The sequence below is a fragment of the Neopsephotus bourkii genome, unplaced genomic scaffold (assembly GCF_033783945.1).
Source record: "Neopsephotus bourkii isolate Nb327-2 ecotype Australia unplaced genomic scaffold, CSIRO-AGI_Nbou_v1 NB_196, whole genome shotgun sequence".
Taxonomy (NCBI): Eukaryota; Metazoa; Chordata; class Aves; order Psittaciformes; family Psittacidae; genus Neopsephotus; species Neopsephotus bourkii.
In genome coordinates this window covers 7,668,420-7,694,782 of record NW_026900709.1, presented here as the reverse complement: position 1 = coordinate 7,694,782, position 26,363 = coordinate 7,668,420, and the positions used below count along the sequence as shown (strand labels likewise).

The following is a 26,363-nucleotide window of genomic DNA, read 5'->3' as shown; positions in this document are numbered from 1 at the left end:
ACATCCCCCAAAATGCATCAGTGCTGTATACAGTAAACACAGGTTTTCTAGAACTCAGTGCTCTTCATAAGAACACTGTTAATGCCTTCCAGATTATAAGAGGCAGTTCAACAATTTATCCCCAGAGATTCTAACCAGGGAAGTCAAACACACCACAGTTGCTCCCTGGTCTTCCACAGATTCAGCAGCACATCTTTAGAATTAAGCAGTGTGTTAAGCTGGCACATGACAACACAGTACTCCTCACAGACAATACAAACATGGAAGAATAAAGCTCCTTTTGGCCAGCAGCATAAAGAAACAGAAAAACATAACTGTCCATATTCACATCCACTAGAGCTACTGACTTCCCTTGTCAAAACTTGCACACCCCCACTCTAACTTGACAGAGGGACCCATGATTTCCTGAAATAAACAAACTGAAGATACTAAAACATTACTTCATCTTCTTGATTTCTACGATAACACAGTGGGAAATATTTCTGATGTGCCACCCACAAAACACTGACCACACACCCAACCCTTCTTTGTGCGAAACCTTGAAGAGAGAGGTAAAATGCAAAGTGGATCAAGGAGAACTCTACCCTATATTCCATGGGGTTGCTTTCTCACTATCTCTTAAGCTGTCTTTGTATTGTTATTACCATTTATATTTAAATTTCCATAATTACAGCCTGAAATTTTAAGTTAGTCTCTATAGGTTGACCCCTTGTATAACAAAAGACATTTAAAAGATCTTTCTTCCTGTAAAGCTGGGACACACCAGAATTATTGAAACTACTGAAGAATCCGGTTGCATCCAGAATTTGCACTGTTGGGAAGGCACACAATAAAACCTTTATACCCTCCGATATATTTCAGTGCTTGTCTCACATCTAGCCAAACAGATGTTGCCTTGAAAAGAAGGCGGGTTATCAATCATTGCATCCCATTTCCTGAACCAAGATTCCAGCCAGAGTACCCAAGTAGGCACTAAATTAATTCCCATTAAAAAACTCCATCCCAGATTACATTATGTGTCACAGCAGATTCTTTACTAAAGCAACCTGAAGACAGTTCTAAAAACCTGCTTTGCCAGAGTTCATGAAAATGAAAGTTGCCTTAGTTGAAATATTTTTCAAGCAGAAGATACAATACAGGTGTTCCCTAAAACACTGACACTCATTACCTGCAGACGCCAACATCTTAAGTCTTACCAGTTAAGACTAGGTAATTTTCAGGGTGAAAACAGAGTAAGATTACAGAAGCTAGGGAAAGGTTCAGCTTTAAATCTCTATTCAAATTATGTTCCGCCTTCAGTAGGCAGAGATGTACCTAGAAACATACATTAACTGCAATTTTCCAGAATCTTCATTATACAGTCATCATAATACAAACACTATTGTAGCATCACTTCCCATTCAGTTTTAGCTTTAGAATGATGTCCAAAACAAGAATAACAAACATTAATAAGTTGATGCAGAAAGCTAGGCAGAACTAAGTTTAATGCAGTGCCTTCAAGAAGTACATGTCTGTAAATGATTTCTTTATATAACTAAACTTTTTAAGCTATTAGTAGGAAGTACTACTAATACCAAGGATGCACTTTGTATTATGTATGAAACAAAAATACCTTACAGCAGCTGCAACCTTGACAAAAGGCAGCTAGATGTCCAAAAAAGGTTTCACAGACAAGGTAAGCTTTATTACACAATTTGTGAATTTACAAATTCGAAGCTTTAAGGTGGTTATTTATGCTTGACTCCAGACAACATATGCTTTGAACACGCTCATGATAGTATTTGAAGAAGATGTAACACAATCAGGTCCATCTGTTTTAGAGATCTTTCGATAAACAGCAAATATTGCTCAAATTAAACGCTCATTAAAATGTATCTCTTTCTTACTCACTGAAGAACCACAAGTGACCCACAACTAGTTCTGCTATTTCAGCCCCAAGTTTTTCTTTCAGAAGAATCCTTCTTATAAATCCCCAAGATTATACTTACTGTATGTTGCAGGCCACTGAAGTTCCCCCCAGGCTGAAGGTTGATGGATTCTCTACACTACGTAAAAAACTGCTAAACAAAACAAATATCAGGTGCCTCAAAGAGTTATTTCTGGTCCACACAGATTAGAAAAAAAGAAAAATTCTCAGTCATTTCTTGCTAATTTGGTCTGAGGGACAGAGAAAGAACAGGTTTCAGACAACTCTAAATACTTGTTTGAGTACACAGCAAGACAAGACTATGCAAGCATCTTGGGATGAGGATTCCCTACCTCAGACCACTGGGCTCCTTGCTCTGCTTTCCCAATTCTAGCTAAGGACACATGTTTCAGGAAAACATAACACCACTAAATAGTTCATTAATTGTGAAGGGAGGAAGAGGGAGGAAATGTGCAGCCGCACAGGGAGAAGACAAACATTCCTGATCACAGCAGGCAACTCACTTAAGTCCTAAAGCATGACATTAAATTCAATTACAGTTATTATCCTAATACACAGCTGCAAATGATATGAGAACAGTAAGGGCAATGTAGGCAATCCTTTTACCCGCACAGTACACAAAGGAAGTAGATGAGAGATCCAGAAGTGCACATCTCCTAATGACGTGGTAGACTTGCACATACTGATCAGCCAGCCTGAAACTCTACTAAAGCTTATATAAAACCTTAGAAAAAGAAACGAAGAACTTAGATGCCTGAACTTCTCCTGAAACTTCCCAAGGGCTTAATGATGTAAGTAAAAATGCAAGCCTTTAACATTTTACTATGCATTTTTCATCACAACTATACCAGACATGTTTGGAAGATTAAAGGAAGATTTCCATTTTCCAGATAAGGGCCAAGGCAAGGAATACAAAGCAAAACTATTACGATCTAGGAATAGACAAGAAGGAAATTGCCTAGATCCATAACTTAACCTTTACCATCATTCTGCTTAAAATCTGACTAAAAATAAAGCACAGAAACATGCATTATATTTTACATAGCCTAAAAAATGGATTTATTTTGCAATGAGGACAACACTTTCAGATATACTGCTAGCAACAGTCCAAATGATAATGCAAAAGGTCTAACAATTCTGCTATGTCTCATTTGGACCTCTCTTTCCTCTATAGCTGCTAATGTTGACTGAATTTTAATAAAAGGAAGAAAAAAATCAAAACCAAGCAATAACACAAAATCAAGGCTGTCTTATTCTGCAGGAGGGCTATGCAACAGCCTTCAAAAGAAGTATTCAACAGAGATACAAGAAAAACATATTTTGGTAATGCAGATCTATGTTTTATGTACAGCTTTAAATCACCATTAAAGTATAGTCTGCTTCCAGTAGGCAGAGATGTACTTAAAAACATACATTAGCTGCAATTTTCCAGAAACTTCATTATGCATTTACCGTAATACAAATACTATTGTAGCATCTCTTCCCATTCAGTTTTCACTTTGGAATGAGCAAAATATCTTTTAGGGGATGCAGATCTACTTTCTCCCCTCTTCCTCTGAGGCTGTATACAGTTCCACTCTTGTCCTTGCTGTTGAAAATTCAGGTTGTATGGACTGTTCTATTTGCAGGCAATGCAAAAAGAGGGACTTTATGTCAGTGCAATTGGTAAGGAAACCTTAATTTGGATGACTGAACCATGAAACTGCATGAAGGGATACACCCTTTATAGGAGAGGTTATCTTAAACAATACATGAGAAGAAATACATCATGCAAGAATGGCTTTCTATATATATCCACAGTTAAGCTTAATGGACACTGAAAAACACTTGTCAGCTTCATTTAAAGGAAACCACTTTACTGCCAAAACTGAACTAAGCATTAATTTAATAACACAACAGAAGCATGTGAGATTAGCCTGTGTACAGGTGCTGTACATTCATGCCATTCTGGTCACTTCCTGAATGATAGCTCCCCACAGGTACTCAACCTACCACACTTCCCTGTGGATCCTCTCTTCAATCCAGAAAAAAGCTACTAGAAAGCACAATGTGCTTACTTGCCTCTCGCAACTTCATCCATTCCAGAAAAGGATTATGTAGCCTCTTTTCTTCATTGGCAGACTAAGAATAGCAATTAATTTTATATAGTATTTGGCCTTACAGATAGATCACTGGAAATACCCAAATATTCTTGTGGCTGTGACCCAGCCCTTTAGGCTCACCTTGCACTTGGGAAGGGAAGAAGCACTTGCAAACTGATCACTATAAAATTCACGTGCCTTTACAGACTGGTCAGTTGTGCCTTTATAATGTCTTTTTCCACCAGGAACAAATAACTCAAATTCATTTTTATACATCTATTAGGCTGTCTTTCAACCATAAGAAAGCAAAATAAAGCAAGTAACTGCCAGCTGCATGCAAAAGCTGGACATCTTAACAGTGCCTGTAGAAGATGGTATACATGAATGATCAAACAGGAAGAGGGAGGTGCAAGAAGATCACTTAGGTCACAGGTCAAATTACAAAGCAACTGACGGTATCTTCATAAGACTCTGAGCTACTCTGCTTCAGCTCAGTTAAAAACTCATTTTTGCTCAAGGGACCCTCTCAAATGTTAAAAATAATCATTATGCCAATATCCACTTAAGATACCACACCAGATGCTGACAAGCTGCATATGTGGGTACTATCTAGACTCAGAAGAAGTTGCCAAATCCCCTTCAACAAGCACCTAGTGACAGCCTATGAACCACAGTTCAAAAAGAAAAAATGGAAGAGTATTGCATTAGCTATAATAAAACAACCTGTGAAGAATGCTCTTTGTTTATATAAGCTTTCTTGTAAGGAACTAGATCTCCAGAGGGCCCTTCTGATCTCCAGAGAGCCCTTTCAACCCTAGCAATTCTGCACATGTATTCTTTACACTGACCTCAGTTGCAACAGGCTGTAAGTTGATTTCTGGTACACTGTGGTACATTATTATATTATGAAGAGCTGGAACTATCATCTCCAGGGAAAAAACCAAAGAAACAAAAACACCAACAAAAAAAAACACCCCAAAACAACAAAACCCCAAAAAACACGACTGTATATTTTTTGGAAAAACCCACAAATGAATGCTTGATACACCTAAAGTACACAGGTGTTTCATTCTTAGCATTTATGAGTCAACACATTTTGTTGTTTATAATTAGCCATGACAAAACATAACCCTACTCCTAACAAGACAAACAAAACAGCAACAACACTGGCTTAAACCAAAACATATCTAAATGACAGGCTACCCTGGCTCAATTGATTTTATATTTTAACTCACTAGTAAAACAGGACTCAAGTGTTTAAATTGCCAGTCAACTCTGGAGGGGAAAAAAAAAAAAAGGATGTACAATAGTGCATCATGACATTACTAGAAAAGAAATACTTTGCAAGGAGAGGTTTTTTTGCATGGAAAAAGTGTGCCTTGTGGGAGGCTTGAAGGGACTGCACAGAGAAGAGCCTCGTGAGTCTAGTTAGAGTAAGACTGATGTGGGGCACTGGACAGAAATAAGTCCTAGCAGTCAAGACAGAAAAGAAGGGATGGAAATTAACAGGAATGGAGCAATTTTCCATGACATGAAAGGCGAGGGGAGCTTTTGGCATTAAACCAACACTGCTCACTAGCTAGTGACATGAGGCACATGGGCTGAAGAGGCCCTTGTCCACACAATTAAATTTGGGAGCAACTATGTGACATGAAAAGGAGGCAATACAGACAAGTTCTGCACAATAGGGATGTAGATGGAAAAACATGCTTATGAATCTTACAACTGCACAACCACCACTGCTTCAAGAGGGTACTTTTTCAACACCATCCCTTGGGTCTTGAGGTGACTAGGCACAATACCAGATCTCCATAAATCTCACAGGCAATAACAACACAGAAAGCCATCTTCCCACTGCATAAACTGGAACTCATAATTTTCTTTCTTGATACTGGAAGAATCCAAGTTGTATTTTGATATCCTCACAAGGCAAGAAAAAGAAAATAAATCCCTTGAAGGAAGTCCTATACTTGGCACAACTCTTCTGAGTGCTTGCTCTTTTTCTTCTCAAACAGTAAGAGATACACCATTCCAGAAGGGATCTCAATCCACAAAACAACTTCCACATGACCTCTGGTTGAGCACAGGTGCCAAAGCCTGTAACAATTCCACCATCACTGTTCTCTAGTAAAGCCTGCACAAATTGCTGAGGTCTGTGAGAGATACTGAAAAATCACCTTCATCACTGATACAGACTGAAAATACAACTTAATTCTTCTCTGCCATTTTAGCAGAATGTCACTGAAAAATTCTCATAAATGTCTAAAGGAAAACAGAGAAAACTGACAATATTTCTCCCCATATTTTTTTCTTTTTAATACTTTCTTCTCTTGGGATTTTGTTTCTACTGTCAATTCAACATCCTTTCTCTGGAAGGATGGTTTAATTACCTTAAACCAAGAAGTCCGCATAACTCAAACCAGTACCAGCAATTTGAGGTATAGAACAATCAAGTTTGCCACAGACTGCTAAAATGAATTAAGCATTGCCTACTGAGCACTGACCTTAATCTCTACTTTCAGGAGTCCTGAAACTCATTAATTTTTTTAAATACTTCAGTATATAAGATGTGCTCTACAGATACATGTTCATACTGAAAAGCCCCATTACTTCAGTTTCTAAATAAATCTTGGCAGCACAGAGGGAGGGAGGGAGGGAAGAGGGAAAACCACCAGTTCTCGACTCTACTCCCTGGAAAAAAGCACTTAATGCAAGAAAGCAGCCTCAATAAAGAAAAAAAGTTTTGTTATGTCAAAGGCCAGAGCAGTCTAAAAGCCAGTTAAGCACCAACTGACGCATAACAAAAGGACTTTATCTAGAATTTAATTCTAGAGATTAAGAACAAATGTAAATATTTAACACAGAATCAATATTTTAAAGTACACATTCCTGAAAAAGTAACAAAATCTGCTTCCATAGCAAAAAGGAAAAAAGAAAGTGTAAGTCATGCCACTGAGGAAGTGAACATGAAATTTCTATACAGTAAAACCACCATGGAAGACAGGGCTGACAGCTGGGCCTTGTTAAAGAAGGACTTTAAACAGAAAGATTGAAATTCATGGGATTAGGCCAGCATTCCAAAGAAACCCTGTTCAGATCCTAAGCTGCAGAGGCCTTCTCTAAACAGCTCAGCACCTGAGTCACAAACAACTACTGTAAAGGCTGCTGCCACAATACTTGGTAGCTTTGTGAATAGAACTTTTCTTGCATATGAAAACTAAAGAATGGTTTGCTACTGCAACTGGGGCGGGGGGAATAACTCATTTGAGTCAGAGTCCACAATGCCACTCAAACTTAAGTTTCAAGGTATTGTTCCAAAAAGTTTCCCAATTAAAACAAATCCCCTGCACCAACTTTTAAAATGAGTTTTTTATTCAGTGAAGGATAATCCTAGGCAGGTGGCTGAAGAGAGATATTATACACACAGACTTATAATCACTGCGCATTATGTTTCACATTACATTTTTCTTATAAACACACTTGGAAGTTCTATGACTTGGAATTCAGTAATTCTTCTCTCTCATGTAAATTTGATGCTGCAGTAAATCAATAGATCAATGTAAGACAGATTTAGATGATGAGAGGGAAAGAACACCAAAGTTTACAAAAACTTAAAAAAAGGAGGGGCTGCAGCACACCCTTCCTCCTTATTCCTTCCTGTCTTCTCCTGGGATAATTATACTGTTCAGATGAAGAAGCTGAGCACCAAACTTTAAGATACTTCCAATACCAAATCCTCCAATTTTACCTACTCTCAGGAACATGCTATTTGTGAAAGGGACAGCCTACCTCCTACCTGTGTTACTCTGCATGAGGACTCATTCATCAAACACACCCATAACTATATCCCCTGGGAAAATCTACAAACATTTGTTTTTAGGAAAGCATTTGAAAAATTCAGTCAATTTATTATTGTTATCAGCATTTAAGATCTACAGGATATTAAAACAGAAAAAACAACATGAACAAAATCCATCGACACAACAAAACCAACATATTTTGCACGGATATTTTCTTTGATTTTATAAAACACTTGAGACAACTGTCTCAGAAGCAACAAAACTGTGAAGTTACCTTTCCCTCTATTCCAGAGGCAACTTTCCAAAAGAAAGAAACATTTGGGAAAATTTTTCTACAAGCTTTTTTTTTCTACAAGTTTTTCTTAAGCTCCTGTTCCTAGAGTTTAAAATTATAACTTAGACATTGAAACTTGAAGCAGCCTAATACCTCATTGCAGTCAAAAAAGGGAAGGACTCTCACCCCCCTCCATCTGCTACTACTTAGTTCCACAACATCACTGAACCCACTCAACTTTCTAAACCACCAGAAAACTCGCTCAACACTCCAAACATCAAAATAAGCTTTCTGCTAAGTTAACAAGCACAAAACAGATTACTCTTAGACAAAGCAAATATGAGATCCAACCATTCTTTTGGGACATCTGGGAGAAGGGACAGAGAAACAAACAAGTACCTCTTCCTGGCAGCAGCAAGCTCACCTGTAACGGACTCACCTCTTAACTTGCAACTCCTCATCTAGCTCACAGAGCATATTATAAAAAAATTCAAACACTTGGCTTACATTCTTAAATTCATAATAACTATAAAAGGCCACCTTTCCAATTAGTATGGAGAAAATTTCAAATGCTACCTACGCATGCATATGCAAAGACATATAAGACATTGAAAACCAGTTATAATTTTACTGCATTTGTATTGATGTTTATTTACGTCTATCAAATGTTATTAATATTGGCTCATTTTACTGATTTTGTAACACAGATAAGTCTTAATAAATTACTCTAGCTACAAACATTTAAAGCTTGTACTTTTCACTACAAACATTTAACAGTTAATAAGATAGTACTTTAGTACCTATTAAGTTACTGAGGACTACATTTAAACCAAAGTTGCAAAATCTGGGAGGACAAAATTAAAAAAAGAACATTACTATCTATAAATACATTAATAATTCTGAATACAGAAAACTTCAGGGTTAACTCTGTAGCACTGAGGCACAAGCCATGAAAAGACAGTATCTCCATGCCTGTACATGTCATATTTTCAGAAACACATAAATTCAAATTCTTTCATAAGAATACTTCAACATATATTAATATTTTGAAAATACTAGGAAAAAAAAAAACAACCCAAAAAAAACAACCCACAATCAAAAAAAAAAAAACAAACCCCAAAACACTCATAATTCCAAACAAAGAATACTAAGGGCTCACACTATTCTGTGTATAGACAAGACACACTAACAGTGCCAAGCTAAGTCTGGAGTAACTCCGGCAAAGCAAGAATTTTCTAATCTTTTCCCCACATTGTCAGAGTCAAGACTGAAAAATTCCTTTGGAATGACTTTAAAAAACACCTTGTGGTAGACCTTTACTTATTGTTAAGAGTACTTATAAGAATACCCTGCTGTAGATCCCTGAATACCTAAACTCTAAATTTTTAAAAGAACCCAAATTGCAACTACAGATAATTTTTAAGTGTTTGAAATCATCTTCCTCTTACAGAAAGATGAAGTGAGACCCATATTCTGTTTCCTGGAGAAGTAAGAATGACCACTTCCCATTGCCCAGCACAGACACATCTCACTAGTATACCCTCAAGGCACTCCCAATTCAAATCTTGGAAATTTCATAGAATCTTATTTTAACAGGTGTACAGAGCTCAGCACGCAAACAAAGCTACCAGCCAACTACACTCTCAGCTATGGCTTCTCATGATACTCTGCACAGTTTGTTGCCATTGAAAGCAGGGTCTTTTTTTTCCAAATAGCTGGCTCTAAAGGTGATCAAACAACATTATCTACTGTAATTATTATTATTTTGTCACATAATGGAGAATAAAACCCACAATCTTCAGAAAACTTCAAGTAAGTTAGTCAAGAAGCAAACATGCCTGCCTTTTTGCCATCACATCTTAATATCAGAAGCCATCAGGGCTCATTCTTTCCTGAATTCAATGGAAAAATGGAAAACTTTACAAGAAGACTATATTATAGATGACTTGTCAATTAGTCAGGTATTTTAATTCCTTCATTTTTCCTTGCTACAAATGTAATACTACCAAAATATTGTTAAAAGAAATACCCAAATAAAAAATAAAACCACGTTTTACAGATGTATTGATACTACAGTATTGTTAATAAAACCAAAACCTTTTATAGAAGCATTATTTTATTAATACACACTACCTCTGTTTTTTCCTAGAGAACATAATTCATGTCTTCACATGAAACAATTATATGCAATTTCTAAACATTAAAAAGTAGTTAGAAAAACAGAGCTAAAACCAAGCTTACTGTAACACACATTGAATTTACATTATGCTCAAAGAGCCATGCCTTTCCTAAGGCAAAATACTATCTCAGTTCACAATATCGCTGCAGCCACTCTCAGTTCCCTTCCAAAATACTTAAGCCTGTGTCCACAAGGCTGACAGCCAGTGCTGCTATTTCCTTCAGCATAATTTGGAAAGAAGCAGGAAACAGGGTTCACAACAAATGCAGGAATACCCAACATACACAAAACGGAACCTACTTTTTGCTCTGAGACCATTTTTGAAATCTTACTAAATATGCTTGACTGTAATTTCACCCCTGTGAACTCCTCCAAGATCAAGGGTATTCTGATCAGGAACTCTCACAGATGAGTATTTTTCTGCTTTATAAAACCAGGACAAACTCTTAATTCTAGATATATACTTTTTTGGCAGGACTATGGGAGGAGGCTATATCTAGTTCACAGAAAATTAGGTCACCCACCTCATAAGCAAATATAAAGTGCACGCTGAAGTTTGTAAGCATTTCATAGGTACTCTCCCTCAAGAGAAATTTGGAAGAAATTTATCATAAATCCTGCACACAGCTAGATCTACTATAAATGCAGGAGGAAGGAAGTTCTTTTTTTACAACCTTAGTCAAACAAAAAACCATTATATCATCTTAACAGCTGTGTAACAATTTGGCAAGCCTCAGAGAAAAGTTTTTTTCTGAACATCCCAAAAGAACAATTATTTTTGTTTCCTCAAAAATATCTTCTTTGGTATAAAGACTGAGCCAGATGAATAAACTACAAAACACTAAAAGTGGAATGTGTACTACAATGACTATTTTTACTGCTAAAGCTGCTGTACTGAATTGACCACACTGTATAAGGAATGTAATTCGTGACAGTAGAAATGGTAATTACTTGGACCACATTCACATCTTGTTGAGGACAAGGGCTGGCAAGAAAGAACTGATCTGCATGAATTTGCTGTAGCCAAAATGTGCCAAAGTGGCAAAAGTAACTATTTAAAACATAGGTGACAGCAACAGATTTAAAACCCACATTACAGTAAGTCTCTCAATTAATTAGCACCTCAATATTTACAAGTAAAATAATCTCCAAGTTGTGTTTGTCTACTGCAGTATGAAATAGTTTATGCAGATGTAGAAATTTGTTGAATATTCCATTAGCCTACAGTCAGTCTTATTTCCTCAAATTGGTAACAGTGAGGTGTGCATTGGCTAGAACTTTTTTAGTTTTTTTTTTGGTAGAACATATTATGATGCTTGAATCTTAGTTCTCTGTCTCAAGTTAAATTAAATCAAAAAAAGCAGCACCATGAAAGGATTTAAAATGAAGGCTAAAAAAAACCAATTATTTCATGGCTTTTATTGGTTTCCTGTCTTTCTTCAGGCCTCTAACCACCCACTCAGGTTTAAGTCTTGCTGGCAACTTCTACCTATTATCTTTCCAAAGGATTTATAAAGTTTTGCTGACAGAAGCTACAGCCTCACACATCTTAAAGGGACAGCTGGTGACAGATCAGAACAGGCTTACAAGTCATCCTTCCCCCCCCCAAAAAAAAGATAATAAAAAATCAGTTTTGCATTTATAAATTTAATTACACCAGGAGCTTCACATTCTCCCCGCATCCCAACGTATCTCTGCAGTAAAGGTAGCTTATAATTACTAAAATATACAATTAAAGGTTATGTATATTTATTTATAATTTCTGTCAGAGAGGAGGTCCAGACTACAGGAATCGTGTGTTTGATAATGCCGCATACCTGTTTGCATCAGCAAGGTGGGAAACACTGGACTGACCTGAATCGCCTTCTTTGGAGGTCCCAAAATCTGTACAGGTAATAGACTATCCATCTTCATCTTTCAGAATTTGAGCTGTCCTTCCATCTCAAAGAAAAGGTGTTACAGCTCTTACTATTGAGTCACCTCCTCTGTTTTTTCTTTCTCCATTTAATTCATGAGAAGCAGATTAAAGTGGATTCACAGAGGTCAGGGCATCTCATCTTGTACATTTACATCACAGTATGTAGCTCACTTGATCAAAGCACGCAGAGGGATAGGTAGGGAACATGTTCCTGTCCCTAGAAATGCAGGTTTTCATAAAGGTATTGCCTGACATTAATCTCCTCTTCTAATCAATAGTAAAAGTAGGCCTAAAGCTGTAAAGAAACTGTTTGGTTCCTCATCATCAAAACAAACGAGGAACTTCTTTAAAAGTTTTCTGCTGGAAAAGCAGAGTAAGGTAGAACTCCAGCTTTTCAAATAATGATATCATCAGTAAAACCAACAAAAAATGAAATTTGATTATAAGATAGGTAGCCTAAATTTAGTAAAACATTTTCAGAACATGATTTTAAGCATCCAACACTTTGATCAATGCTTTTCAGGAAGACTACTAGCAATATAACAGGGCTTGTCCCACACTAGGTTTCACATTACAACCTTCCATGAGGAAAATAGGCTTTCACACTGTAGCCTGATACAACACAAGATGGTTGGTTCTAAGCATAAACAGAGGAAGTTAACTTTGGGCCTTTAAAGTAACAGAGAACAGAGTCCACCCTAAAAAAAACAAGGCATTTGAATTTGTATGGTACATAGATGCATTAGAGGAGGACTAAGAGATGGAATTATGTTATTCATGACTCAATGGCTGAAAGCATTTGACATAATTCAAAGCAACAGAATTTAAAAAGGTCAAATGTTAACAAACCATTTCATAAAAATAAAAATATACACCATTGTTGAGGTATTATCTGGTTTTAACAATCCCCAAGCATTTCTCAGACAGAATCTCTACAGATTTTTGTATAAATTGGAACATCAAGAAGTTCACTGACAAATTGATTCTGCAGGTTGCGGTGGAACAAAAAAAAAAAAAAAAAAAAAAATCAGACTTTAAAGATGACCCGAATATTTAATAAAGTACAAAAGAAAATTTTAGGAAAACCCCCTATGCTTGCTGATACCACTAGGCAAAATATTTCAGATGCCGCATTCAAAATAGCCTCAAGATATAAGTAAATAAAAGTAGTTAATGTCATGTCTAAACTCAGAAATAATCCACAAGTTCGTACTGGAGGTTTCTTAATGCAAAGCTTGCACATAAGTATAAACACATCATCACTCCCCTCTCATAATCAAATACTGAAAAGAATCACAAGACCTCACCTTCCCATCACAGGAAAGGTTAAGACTAAACTATCTGCAGGGTGCAGCAGACAATGAAAGTAATTCAAATTTCTCTGTATAAACTTTCTGATTCATCTAAAACAAATTAGTTTTTCTTATTCCAAAAGGAAGTGATAGCAGAAAGAAATACACTGTTAAAAAGCTCAAGAAATATTAGACTTACAATAGTGCACTACGGATTTGACAACATTACATGTATACAAAAGGCAGTATGCCACTTAAATTTAATTTTGCAAGTCGAAGCCTGGAAGGAAAAACTAAAAACAAATTTTCATATAAAAACAAAACCCCACAAACAACAAAAAACCCAACCACAAGATTCTACACCCCTCTTCAAGTAAGGAAAAACAAATGATAAAAGAGCACCTTCTGTAAAAAGAAAAACAAGACCAAAAGTCAGTGGAATAAAGTTGTGAAATATTTCCACACATCGTTGTTGTTACAGTACTAAACACTGCTGGTGACACGGACCAAGGACTAATTCCTAGTACTCAATGCCATCACTTTCTAGCTGTAACTGTATTGGAGAGGTCGGAAAGTCAGAAAGGAAAAAAACTGACTTTACTTTTATTTACACCAGTATACTTTTACACACTTGCTCATAAAAGGCACTATATAAGTGGTACGTAATATTACCAACATAATCCATTACAAAGAGTCCTCAAATACTCAAGTCTCAATAAATAAATAGAGAATTTCCACACAGAACAGTTAGGTTTTAGGGATGGGTAGGGTTTTTTTCAGATGGTAGGTTTTAAATGTGCTGATGAAGCTGAAGCAACTTCTGTTCTCATACAACTGGACATGGCCTTCTGTTGAAAATGCTCTTCTGTATTTGACAGAAATCCCGCAATACATTTCGAAGGATGACACATATAAAAGGAAAAAAATAAGGAAGCAATTAGGTGGAGAATTTTCCCATGGTACTGAAGGCAGTAGTACACACAATTCAGTTTTACTGAAGTTAGAGAAGGCTGAAGATATTGGTCATGCTGTTTTGCTCTCCTTTTATTGTTCAAGAGTATTCTAAGATCTTAACCTCACATTCTGGTACTGGCTGAACGTGCAGCAGTGTAGCAAAAGCCTGACAAAGCTGTACTCAGTGCAAAGCTAGTGTAATAACCACTTTTTGAAAGACTGGTCATCAATGTGCACATGAAAATTTTAGTCAAGAAGCTAGCCAAAATTCATTTTTTACTGGACAGTGGCTAGAACAATCAGCAGCAAATGACTAAACAATTAGTTGCTAGTACTCTGTAACATCAGTTGCAGCTGCTCTGTCAGAACTGCCAAGGAGCCTTCACACTTACTAAGGGAACTGACAGGCTATGGTCCCACAGCAATACTGCTGATGACTACCAGGACTCCACGCCTAGCTCTTAGCACTATTTCTATGTCACTGTCTCTATCCATTCAGTGCAATCAATGGACATGAGATCTGGAGATCAAACAGCTCAATCACAAGCCAGGCCATGCCCCACAACATTCACTTATGAAGAAATACCTATTAAAAAAAAAAAAAAAAAAAAAGATGCAACCTAAGACCTTGTTTATCTCTCATCTCAACTTGTCACCTGATGGCACAACCTTCTCTCATAAGAAAAAAATTAAAAATTAAAAACAATACATCCATGGAATCATTCACACCCTTCTGTGCTAAATAGTAAAGCCAATTTGAACAGTACCTCTTTCCCAGCTTTATTATTCCTGCCAGTTTGTATTTCTTAAAATGCACTCATCATAGAAAGCAAGTTAGCAGCCCCTTTTTCAATCCTTGTGCATCAATCTAAAGAATCTCTCCCAGCTGAGAAGAATACACACAAAACAGAGGACTAGCTAATTATACTATCCAGCCAACCCACATGTGCATTTTGAGATGGGGAACACCAAGAACAATATTCTGTCCAGTTCACTGTGGATGTTTCTCCTGCTGGACAATTCTAACCAATAAAACTTATAGAGCACACATGCAAACATAAGCCCAAGTACAGGAAGGAACTGAGCACAACAAAAAAGGATCTTGCTACCTATCCAGTTTCAAATCAAGCAGCATTTCAGAAACAACCATTCCAAGACCAATACCCCAAAACAGGACAGGAACACTACACGTACAGCTTTCAAAACTACTCGTCGTCCAAAACTCAACTAGAGGACTGGAAGACTGTACAAAATAAAAAAGAATGCATGTAACAAGAGAGCTTAAAAAGTGTAGTTCAAAGATGACAAGGACAGCATTTAATCCATAATATAATGCTTCCTCTGCGGCAGACCGAACTTCATCATTTTAAATAATGTCCTATTCCTCAAGAAACTATAAAAGATCAGCAATACAGAGAGAGCACAAATCAATATTTTTTTACAGAATGCACAGTCATGGATATAATTTCAGTGCTTATCTTGCCCACCTTTGGAAAAAGATCAGAGTTACACAGATTTTCTAAACATGATTTATAAAATGTATTAAGCATAATGGCAATAAAAATATGATAACTACATATTTATATCCCATATCTTTGTTTTCCATTAAATACCAGGCTACAGCATGTATACCTCATGATAGTGAAATCATCACTATTTGCTGGTATTGAAATACAAGCCTCAAATCTGCGATCAGACTACTTCCATGTAACTACATAAATAATTCTTGATGCACACAGGTCTGGACTGTTGCTACCCCTGCTGCCACCACTAGTGAAGTATTACCAACTATAAGGAAGCAATTAAGCAAGCATAACTTCAGAAATTACAAAAGAAATATTAAGTAAATGAAGGGATTCTTTTACTGGACCTTTGACACCCTCCACCTCCAAAGTAGTGTTCCTTAGTTTAATAGATGACACCATCACAGCACTTACTTACAGTTATCCATGAGTCATGTCAGGCAAAATTTTATATCTTCTTTTCAAAATGTGAATGAATTATATAATATTTTAACTGGTTAACTACCTATGTATTCCAAACTCTTAAAAAAACAACTCATGCCCTACATACCACTGTTTTGAACAGTGGCTACCACTGTACTCCAGAAAAGTTCAATACTTCAGTCTGAGTGTCTTGGAATAAATTGCCATGATAAAAAGTGATTATTAAAAATGCATACTTTATATACAGTACCCAGATACAAGCCAACATATTTCATCGTACTGCAAAACCAAGAAAGCCCTACTTTTGAATACATTAGTTCCATATGCCTATCAATAATATTGCCTGAATCATGGTAAAATACCAACATTTCAAGGAAAAAGTCATTTTAGGAACGAAGAAGCAGCTGCTGAATTTACCAATAGGCCATGCCTTCTCAACTCTTATGGCTCACCATAACACAGAGAAAACATGCGCAGCTGTAAAGCTGAATATTTAAATCCACACTGGAAGGCAAAAAGAATGCAGACAGCATAAGGTCAGCTGCAATTTTTAACATTTTCGTAAGAGTGCAACTGGCCCTTTATCTTGCCTTTCAAGTCAGTCTAAAGTAGAAAAATAAAGATTTAGGCAGCTTTAACTGGAACAACATACTACACAAGACATATCTATATCTTGTAGCATTTTATCATGTTTTACCAGATCATATATACAGAAAAGTTGTACTTACAAGCTCCCAGCCTGTTGAGAGTTGTATCGAAGAGTATGTCAGACTAAACTTACCTCAGAAAATGAATAATGAGCACAAATACAGAAAACTAAAAAGTTCTGGCCTTCTAGTTTCAGGTGAGGTACATTTTCAACAAAAGAAAGACCATGTACCTTCAAGATTAAAAAAAAATAAAAAAAATAAAAAAAATACAAAATGAGAGGTGGAATCCAAGCCCTTAAGGCAGGGGGGTTTTATGCTCCACAAAATCAAGAAACTAAGTAAAGTCTTAGGAAGACACTGCTTTAATGCATTCTCCTCTTTTATAAACACTTTAGACCTATTTTATTAGTTCTTCCGTTCACTTCTCATTTGTCAAATGCACTTATTTTACACTGTAAAGAGAGGTTAGTCCACTGTCACGTTATACAGGGACATAATTTGTATTGTCATCTTTGAAGTAAGAAAGTACACACTTTACAAGAATTAATGGAAAACATTAATCATCAGAAGGTACTAGATATGTGGAACAATTTGAAAAGTCACAGATAACGCAGTAATATTCCTTATGCAGCGCACTCAAATCAGTCTTTAAGCCAGAAAGCAAGCAACAGCAGTTCAGTTTAAATTCTTTTTATGACAATGACAGCAGGCAGTCTGTACATTAGATCACAGTAATTTCTGTCAGGTGACAGTGGTTTTTTTCCTATACTGCGTGTATTTTAAATTAAAGGCCACACAAACTTAAAATACTTTCAAAAGATCTAGTCCCCAAACAGGCACACACATAAAATCATCCCCCAAACTTTTGGGTGTAACAGGTAATTCAGGAAAATTAAGTAACACCTCTTTTCAAAAAGAGACACCCAAGTCATCACATGTCAGAAACGAAACACCACTGAAGTTGAAAGTGCAGAGTCTGAAAATACTTTGTTTGCTCTACACTGGACTTTGAACCCCACAACACACACTAGTCATTCCAGGAATATTCCATTCCAGTTGATGAAAGCTAATTCAAAACTTGTCATTACAAGGTTTTGTTTTGTTGTTGGATGGTTTTTGTTGTTGTTTTTTTTTTTAATTGTTGGTTTTGAGGACCTTAATTTGTTGTGGTTTTTTTTTTTTTTTTACAGAGTCAAGCTAAGTATCAAAACAACATCTCATTCAAGCTAATCACAAGCACTTGACTGGGTTGGGGGGGGCTGTTTTCTATTTTAACAAGAAAGTCTCCAATTTTCATGAACTAGGATAGCAAGCACAAATAGTTAAGCTGTATGCTGTTCTATCAACTGGAGTTAACACAGAGCAGACTTCATAAACACACTCTAAGTTTCACTTTAAGAACTGTGATATGGACATGTGGTTCCTCCTAAAAATTTCACTCATTTCCCTATTGCTTCAATTTTCTGCTCTGTCAGCTGCCAGAAGGAAAAACAACATCCACACTTTTCCATGGGGCTCCCCTTCTTCTATGTAATTGCTGAAAATGAGACTTCTCACTTCTGCTATGCTTCTTACATAAAGAATCCCGGAGGTCTCTAATACAGAACTGAATATTTCTTTAGGAAAATAATTCCTTAAATTCCTCCTTGGGCAGGAATTTATTGTTGGCACTCACATCAATCTGTTAAATAGCCTTTCAGTTTCACAGAACTGATCATAAGGCATCACTAAGTCACTTACTGATAGACATACCTGAGTAAAGGTAACAGAAAAAGTGATCTTGTTACCTAGCCCCAGACAGAGTTCTTCTCTCTGTCCTCAGATGACGAAAGGAATTCACAAGTTTTAGTCATCTTGTGAAGTCAATAGCGGGTGAAAACTACAGGCTTTTACCCCTTGCCCCCTCCTAAATAAAATGCCACTGTTTAGTAGATGTAAGTGCTTTTCTTAAGCCCTCAGACACAGCTACTGTTAACTAAAATCCAAACTACTGGAAATGTTGTTCATTGATACACAAAACAAACTTGCAGAATGCTTTTCTGGGAATAGCATGCAATCAACCAAAATTCCATCTAAGAGGCTCAGAACTGCATGTTCAAGTAAAAGGTCACTTTCTGAAGTCCTGCATTAAAGAGGTAAGTAACAACTTCCTTGGAGAACAGAGGTCTGTAATGCGTTTTTCTTTAAAGGCTCAGAACAACTTAAGGAGTTTCTTTCATTATAGGGTTGGGGGGGGGGCTAAGGCACTATGAAACACATTTGCATAAAAGTTCTTTAGTCACCTGTGAAGAAGAATGATTACAGACACCTGGGGAAGTCCAAACTTGCACTGGTATATTAAACCAGATTCCAACAATGATTAACTCAATTTTAAATGGTGCAACAAGATCACAGTGGTCCTTCTAGCAAGAAAAAAAGAAAAAAAGCAGGAAGCAAAATTACTGTGGATAAATAAAGGGAGCTTGGAATGCTTGGCTGCTGGCATGCAATCAAAAATCCTATGTGAGATGCCTCATCACTACATAGACATGAACTAGGCAAGTCAGGATGAAATAAAAACAACCATGAGTGGGAAACTGGCTAGGAATAGCCAAGAGGGCAATACCAAAGCCTGAGGCTTTATTTTAAGTCCTGTCACAATCCACCAGTAACATACACCCCACAGAACACTGTCCTCACTTCGGAAAGAAGCTAGAGTAGATATGCCATTTATTTCACACAGGGCCCTTGGAGACACAGAGTTAACACAAATTAAGAACTTTGGAGTCTAACTTTTCTTCAAGCATTCCTAGCCAATGAGATGAAATAGAACACTGTCAGTCGTAATGAAACAATTTCACTTTTGTTACAGTACTTCCCTTTCCACTTAATACCTCTTGTTCTAAACCATAAAGGAGTAACAAGCAATGATCTTCGACAGAAAGAAAAAACACAAGATTAAAATGAAGGCAGTCAATATGCAAGTACAGTATTTCCGCAAAACTAATAAGCTTCCCATGCCAATTCCACCTTCAGAAGATCATCATTAGGCTGCAAAAATCAGTCTCTCTGATTAGATATTTGGAAATGTCTTGAGAAACTTACTGTTTTCAATACTGAGCTAGAACCCACCTCAGTTTTGTAAACAATCTTGACTAAATAAGTACAGATAACATTTGTCATCTAGATATGAAAACAAATACATTTACAAAATCAAGGTGCAAATTATTTCCTGTAACAGATTCTGAAGCCCTGAACAGACACCTTTTAATACTCACAAAATGCAAGTAACAGCCTGGTAGTTTTTCTTTATTTTTAAAAATGCTTTTACAACCCAGAGATAAAAGCACCTTTAATTTTGCAAAACTACATTATATAAAACTATATAATCGTGATCTAGGAAAAAGTACACAAGGATGTAGCTTCTCTTCCTCTCTCAATAGTTCCCCAAGGGTACAACCTTTCACCACAACTCATTACCCCTTCAACTTCACTAGTTTAGCATGCTGTGGATCCTGCGGTAAACTGGATCACAGAATGTACGAGGATTAAATCTCATTACTCTCTTCTTTTTGAGAGTACTTTTAACACACAACAGTTTAGCAATCACTAAAGATCCCACAAATACAGCAGATTGGTAAGTCTTTGGGAAAAGGGAAGGACAAGATGAGGAAATCCTAGCACTGGCAGTAGCAAAGGATCCTCTGCTAGCAACAGGCAGTACGCTTCAACTCTATGACATGAATAAACATTTCTGACAGTCTGCAGGCAACTGCTCCCAAAACTTTCTGAAGGGTAAACTACTGAAGAGGATGAAGGATGCCAGCTAGACTCCCTCCAGTCCCTTTCTGCATATATGTTCTATCTAGCATATTTTTCCACTTCATACATGCATTTGAGAGAAACGATCAGGCTATTTAACTTCTCCATTACTTTTTTAGGTGAAAGTGCAATACTGGGGCAAATAATAAAACTGATTAGAGCCACAGAACTGGAGAATGATGTCACTTCTTGAGCCTGCTTCTTTCTGATCCTGATCTGCTAGAAATCAGCTACTGTGCTCTAATAAACAGTAGGAAACGGTGGTTTGGATCTGTGCTTAACACTGTGCTTTATAATACAAACACAATTTGCTATTCTAAACACTTATATTGACAAGAGTACTGACACCCTTACACAGTAAAAGAACATTCATTAAGTCAAATAAAACAGTTTGAACAATATGTTCACATTCCAATAGGGATGATATTTAAGACAATTTTTACACAAGATGAGAACAAACTTCACGGCGTTTATTTGCTCTATGAAGCATCAGTGCATTTTTCTCAGCAACAGCTTTAGTTCTTGAACACTTTGAGATGTTTAGCCAAAAAACGTAAATACATCATCAGTTTTGCTGCTGTGCATAACTCCCTCATCAGGCTCAATACAGTATTTTTGTATAAGAACTTTCAGATTACACACTGCTCTCCTGGAAAGAAATACTAGAGGCAATGAAGATTAAATCACCTTTCTGATTACATCAATTTAATCTGATCAATTTCTGAGACTAGAATTAAGTAACAGATAAAAATTATGTTCTATGACTAAAAAGTTGTAAAACTATTTTTATAGTAGCTCTGAAATTTCCTCCTTACCGCCAAGCCTTCTCTATAGCATTCAACTGACTCATTACAAAATAAGATGGCAAAAAATTATTTTCCTAATATTTAACCTCAGGGCAGTTTCAAATTCCCATGTACATCATCTACCTCCACACAAATCCTAACAAATAGCATAACAGCTCACACAGCAACGCGTTTCAACTGCTCTTCATTAACAGATTGTTCTTTTAAAAAAATGTATCTCAAAAAATATTATTCTGTGTAACATCTAACATTACACACTTCAACTAAGCCTGTCCTAGCAAATAATTAATGCTACTCTACAGGACAAATTGGAGAAGTTACTTTAACTCATAGAAAAGTAAAAAAATATCAGCCAATGTGTCTGGATCAAGATGAATAAGAAGAATGCTACAGATACTTTTCTTAGTCTTTATAAGATTTTCAACTACAAGGATGATTATTAGCAACCTGAATCATCATGGAATTTTACCTGTCTTTCTCACAGGGACTGATATGCTTAATTGGATAGTTATTACTAATTTCTAGTACTAACCTCTTGAAAACAATATGCCATTTTCAATGCACACAGTTCTTAAGTGATGACAATGCTTGCAGATTAACAAAACGAAACTTAAATCCCTTGCCAATCTGACGAGCAATTATAACAGGCAATTACAGTGTTTCTTCACTGGCATTCCCTAACCTTGTAGGCATTCCTAAAGGTGGAGAGCATTCAACATGTGTACTCACTAAAAATCTGTGACTGCCAATTATGACAGAGGTATTTTTTGAATCCTTAAAAGAACTTACTCAATACAGGATTTTGGTTTCGTAAATTACATTTCCTTAAACATAATTAACATTCCACACAAATACATTAAAAGTGACTACTCAGCAGCCTGCTGTCATTTCTACGCATTATTAAACCTTAGCAATAAAACAGATCAGGACTGCCCCTTTTTGTAACACTTGTTTATCTGATATTGCCTTATTCAGCTGTAAATCAACGTATGTTTTCTTCTAGCAATTGCAGAGAAAGGGCATGAAACCTCAGAAAATAAGCATCCACCAGTGCCTGGTTTATTGTTGGGGGCTGAAGTACTAGTTGGTATTTCTGGCTTTGGTTAAGTACCTGTAACAAGTTCTAGATTTAATCAGCAGAGTCCACAGCACAAAAAGATGTTAATGGGAAACTGTGAAGCGTATGATTTCAGCTCTACTTGAAAATTAAGTAATAAATCTATTTTTTAACATAAGAGAAAAGGCAGTGTTATTATTTTGCAACTTCTGTCTTCATTTGTAATGCAAGAGATTTGGATTTTTCTACTATTAAGAATGTGATCTAATTATTTAACAGCTGGGATCTTGAGCACAATTCTCCTTAGTATTTACCTAACTGGCTTAGTCACTCAGATTTAACTCTGTCCCAGTTTGATAGATGGGGGGGGGGTTCTCCTCCCATGGCCCAAAAGACAGTTTGAAGAAGGAAGGCAGGTTGTATGACAGTATGGATCCGATTAATACAGCAGGAAGCTGTTCAATTAAGAGCACAAAGAAGTAACTATCTCTGGCTAGAAAAGCTATCTGATTTCATTAAAAATCTTGATGCTGAAGAAAGAGATAAAGGAGCGCACATTCATATTCTTGCAAAATTCAAAGACAGAAGCAACACATTAGCTTTACAGCTAAAAAAAAAATAAATAAATCAGTGGTTAGGGAGAAATGAGGCAGTATACACATGTTCGGATGCTCAGAAACCTGAGACACTCTCTTAAAAAATAAAGCCTCTTAAAATCAGTCATATTGAACGATTACCTACAAAAGTTTCCACAGCAGTCTCCTACACTCCTTTAAATCACAGGTGTTCTCCTGCCACAGCTTACCTTAATAAGAAAGGAACAGTCGGCAAGGATGTTCAACAGTTTCTGTCAATGCACTACTTCCCTGGAAAAAAACTATTTTAAAGGCAGTGGTCTCAAGATATTTTCCAATGAAAGAGGACTGGAGATCATGCAAAATTTGTCAATGTTCCTTTTCAAGTTATTTTTTGGATTCTTTTGATAGATTAACAGCTGCTAAACTACACTGCTTTCCTAAATTGTCACTTATCTCAATAATATTTTTCTCTTTGTCATCCCATGCTGAGTCAGAGAAACAGTGGTAGAAAGACTCTTCATTGCGTGTCATGAGTCTAAAAGCCATTTTAAGGAAATACTTTTCTGAAAATAAAATTTGTAGGAGGGCAATAAATAAATTCCTTAGTGCCACTTACCTCCTTGTTCTATGAAAGCAAAAAGCCTCTCTAATGTGGATTTCTGTAAGATAATTTGATTGCCACTCAGTGATGCAAAAAGACAGCAACGCAGGTGCAGAAAACACACTCTATATTCCACTGTCCACCACACCCACCCAGAAAGGGTATTGGCACACTAAAAATGAACATGTCTATATCTTTATACAATTTATGTGCAATGTGATCTCTAGAACTGGAATCTAGGACCTGTAATTTTGTTCTTCAAGATGGTTTAGCAAGTGATTTTTCTGTACCTCTATTTTAACAGGAAATTTTTCAGCAGAGGAAAGCTGATTAAACAGACAGCAAAACAGGAAGATTTTCTGGCTTACACATATAGTTTCAATTAACATCTGAATTTATTCATCAGTAAACATCTACATTAATTTTTCCCCTTAAAGGGGTTTTACAAGCTGATGCATCCCTGTCTGGAGGATGGGGGAACAAGAGGAGGACAGATGAAAAGAGGCAATTTTTTTTTTAAATGGGGTGGGTGCAACTCTACAGTCTCACAAAACAGTAGTCCCCCATTCCTCCAACACATTAATGGCAATGTAAAGATATTAGCCATATTAAATAGTATACTTGTGGCAAACCAGGATTACCTGTACTCCCCCAGTAAAAGAGCAATTACACTACACATGCTGCTGTTTGTCCCCTGATAAATACCTATAACCAGCTACAAACACAAACAGCCTTGAAATGCCAGTAAAACGATAAAATGCAAGTGCCCAAACATGCAGGTGACTATTTTCTGCCACACAAGATAACAAATCCAAAATAAAATATAAACTTCCAAAATGCACAGACAAGCTTCTTAATGCAACTAGCATTAGTGTAGGAGAAAAGCAAGTATACCTGTACGTATTTTACACAGGTCATGTGACACTCCTGTGTACAGACACTCCTCCTTTCCCTCCCACCATCAGTGATTTTCCCCATGCAAAAACCCCAATACAGCACTCTCTGCATCTTCATGAGAACCAATGCAGACACCAGCCTTGCCTGGGGAGGCTCTTCACAAAACAGCCTGCCCTCACTAAGTCGTATGGCTAAGAAGCTTAGAAGACTTCAGATCTGGCTTTTATATAAAAGAAAAAAAAATAAAGAAAGATATTGTAACAAACAATCCAAAGTAATCTTCCCGTTCTGCACCAGGAAAGGACCTAAGCGTGTCGTGTTCGCCGGGTGGCACAGAGAGCCCTGGCAATGCCTGTGCAGGGGACTCGACTGCCTGCAGCTCCACAGGGTGGAGACTCACCCAAGCTGACATTGTCTGGATACCACAGACTACATCCCTCGATCATCCCCGGCTTACTTCCCAGCCTCTTCCGAGGCATGCCTTACACGAGGAAGAGCCGGGGAGTGGGGAAACCACGCACACGCACGCAAAACCTCCACCAGTCATCAGCACTGCAAACACGATTCTGAAAAAACCACCCGATGATGTGCGGGGCGTGCAGGGGCGCAAGACACAGACCATGGGCCGTTAAATCCTCGCCCCTCTCACACTCCTTCGCTTCAGTCCTCCCCGCCCAGCCCCCAGCAGTAACGGTCCCTCAGCGGCCCCCGCCCCACCGCCCGGCTGAGGGAAGCGGCAGGAAACGCTGCTCCCTGCCCGCCCGGCACAGCCCCAGAGACGCTCACCGGCTCTCCCACCACCACAGACACGACAAGCGGCTCCACCACTCACCTCGCCCCGGCTCCCGAGAAGCCCCGGCGGGCTGGCGGGCAACGGCGGCCCCCGACAAAACAGAGGGGCGAGGCGGCGGGCACACTCCCGCTCGCTGCCGGCGGCGGCACCCGGACTCCGCTCCACCCGCAGACCCCCGCGGCGGCTGCTGCTGCTGCTGCTCCTCCTTCTCCCGCAGCTGCCGCTAATGGTGGCCGCCGATACCGATTCCCCCTGCCGTTCCCTTCCTTTCCCGTTTCTTGTTTCCGCCAAGCGCGGAACCGGCTCCACCCGGGCGCCGGAGCACGTCCCTACCCGGCAGCACAGCCTCCACTCCGCTCCACGCCGCTACCGCCCCAGCACCCGCCGCCGTTGCTCCGGGCTCCCCCCCCGCCGCTCACTTCCGGCGCGCAGGCCGCACCTCGCCCCGCCCCACCGGGCCCACCGCCAGCGCCCGTGGGGCGGCCCGGACCCCGCAGCGCCGGGGTAGCCGTTGGGGCGGTTAGGCGCGGGAACGGCGGTTGGCGCGCGGGGAGCCCTGAGGAGCGCTGCCGCTGCTGCCGCCCCGGGGCCGCTGGCGCTCGCCCAGGCGGTCGCGTTGCCAGGGCGTGGGGAGCGGGTCCGCCCGGACCTGGCGGCGGCAGGCGCCGGCCGTGCCTCCGCCAGCCTGCGGCACGGAGCGTACGGTGCGGGTCCAGGCACCGGCGGGCGTTATCCGTCCCGTCACCGGGGGTTTCTGTGGGCAGCAGGTGGGCAAATGCTGCGGAACCCCCAGTTTCATGTCCCGCCGA

General features: G+C 38.3%; 1 protein-coding gene across 4 annotated transcripts in view; it reads right to left on the bottom strand.

Annotated features, from left to right (window-relative positions):
• The window catches only part of RAPH1 (Ras association (RalGDS/AF-6) and pleckstrin homology domains 1), a 90,991-nt gene extending 65,055 nt beyond the window's left edge, over nucleotides 1-25,936 (bottom strand). For 2 of the 4 annotated variants that reach the window (XM_061378629.1, XM_061378647.1), the window contains exon 1: nucleotides 25,162-25,263. In XM_061378629.1, coding sequence (XP_061234613.1) covers nucleotides 25,162-25,173 — 12 coding nt within the window. In that variant the 5' untranslated portion in view covers nucleotides 25,174-25,263. Of the gene's footprint in view, nucleotides 1-25,161; nucleotides 25,264-25,593 lie in introns of those variants that run through there. The other 2 variants (XM_061378637.1, XM_061378657.1) reach the window with 2 other exon arrangements.
• Nucleotides 25,937-26,363: the final 427 nt, after the last annotated feature.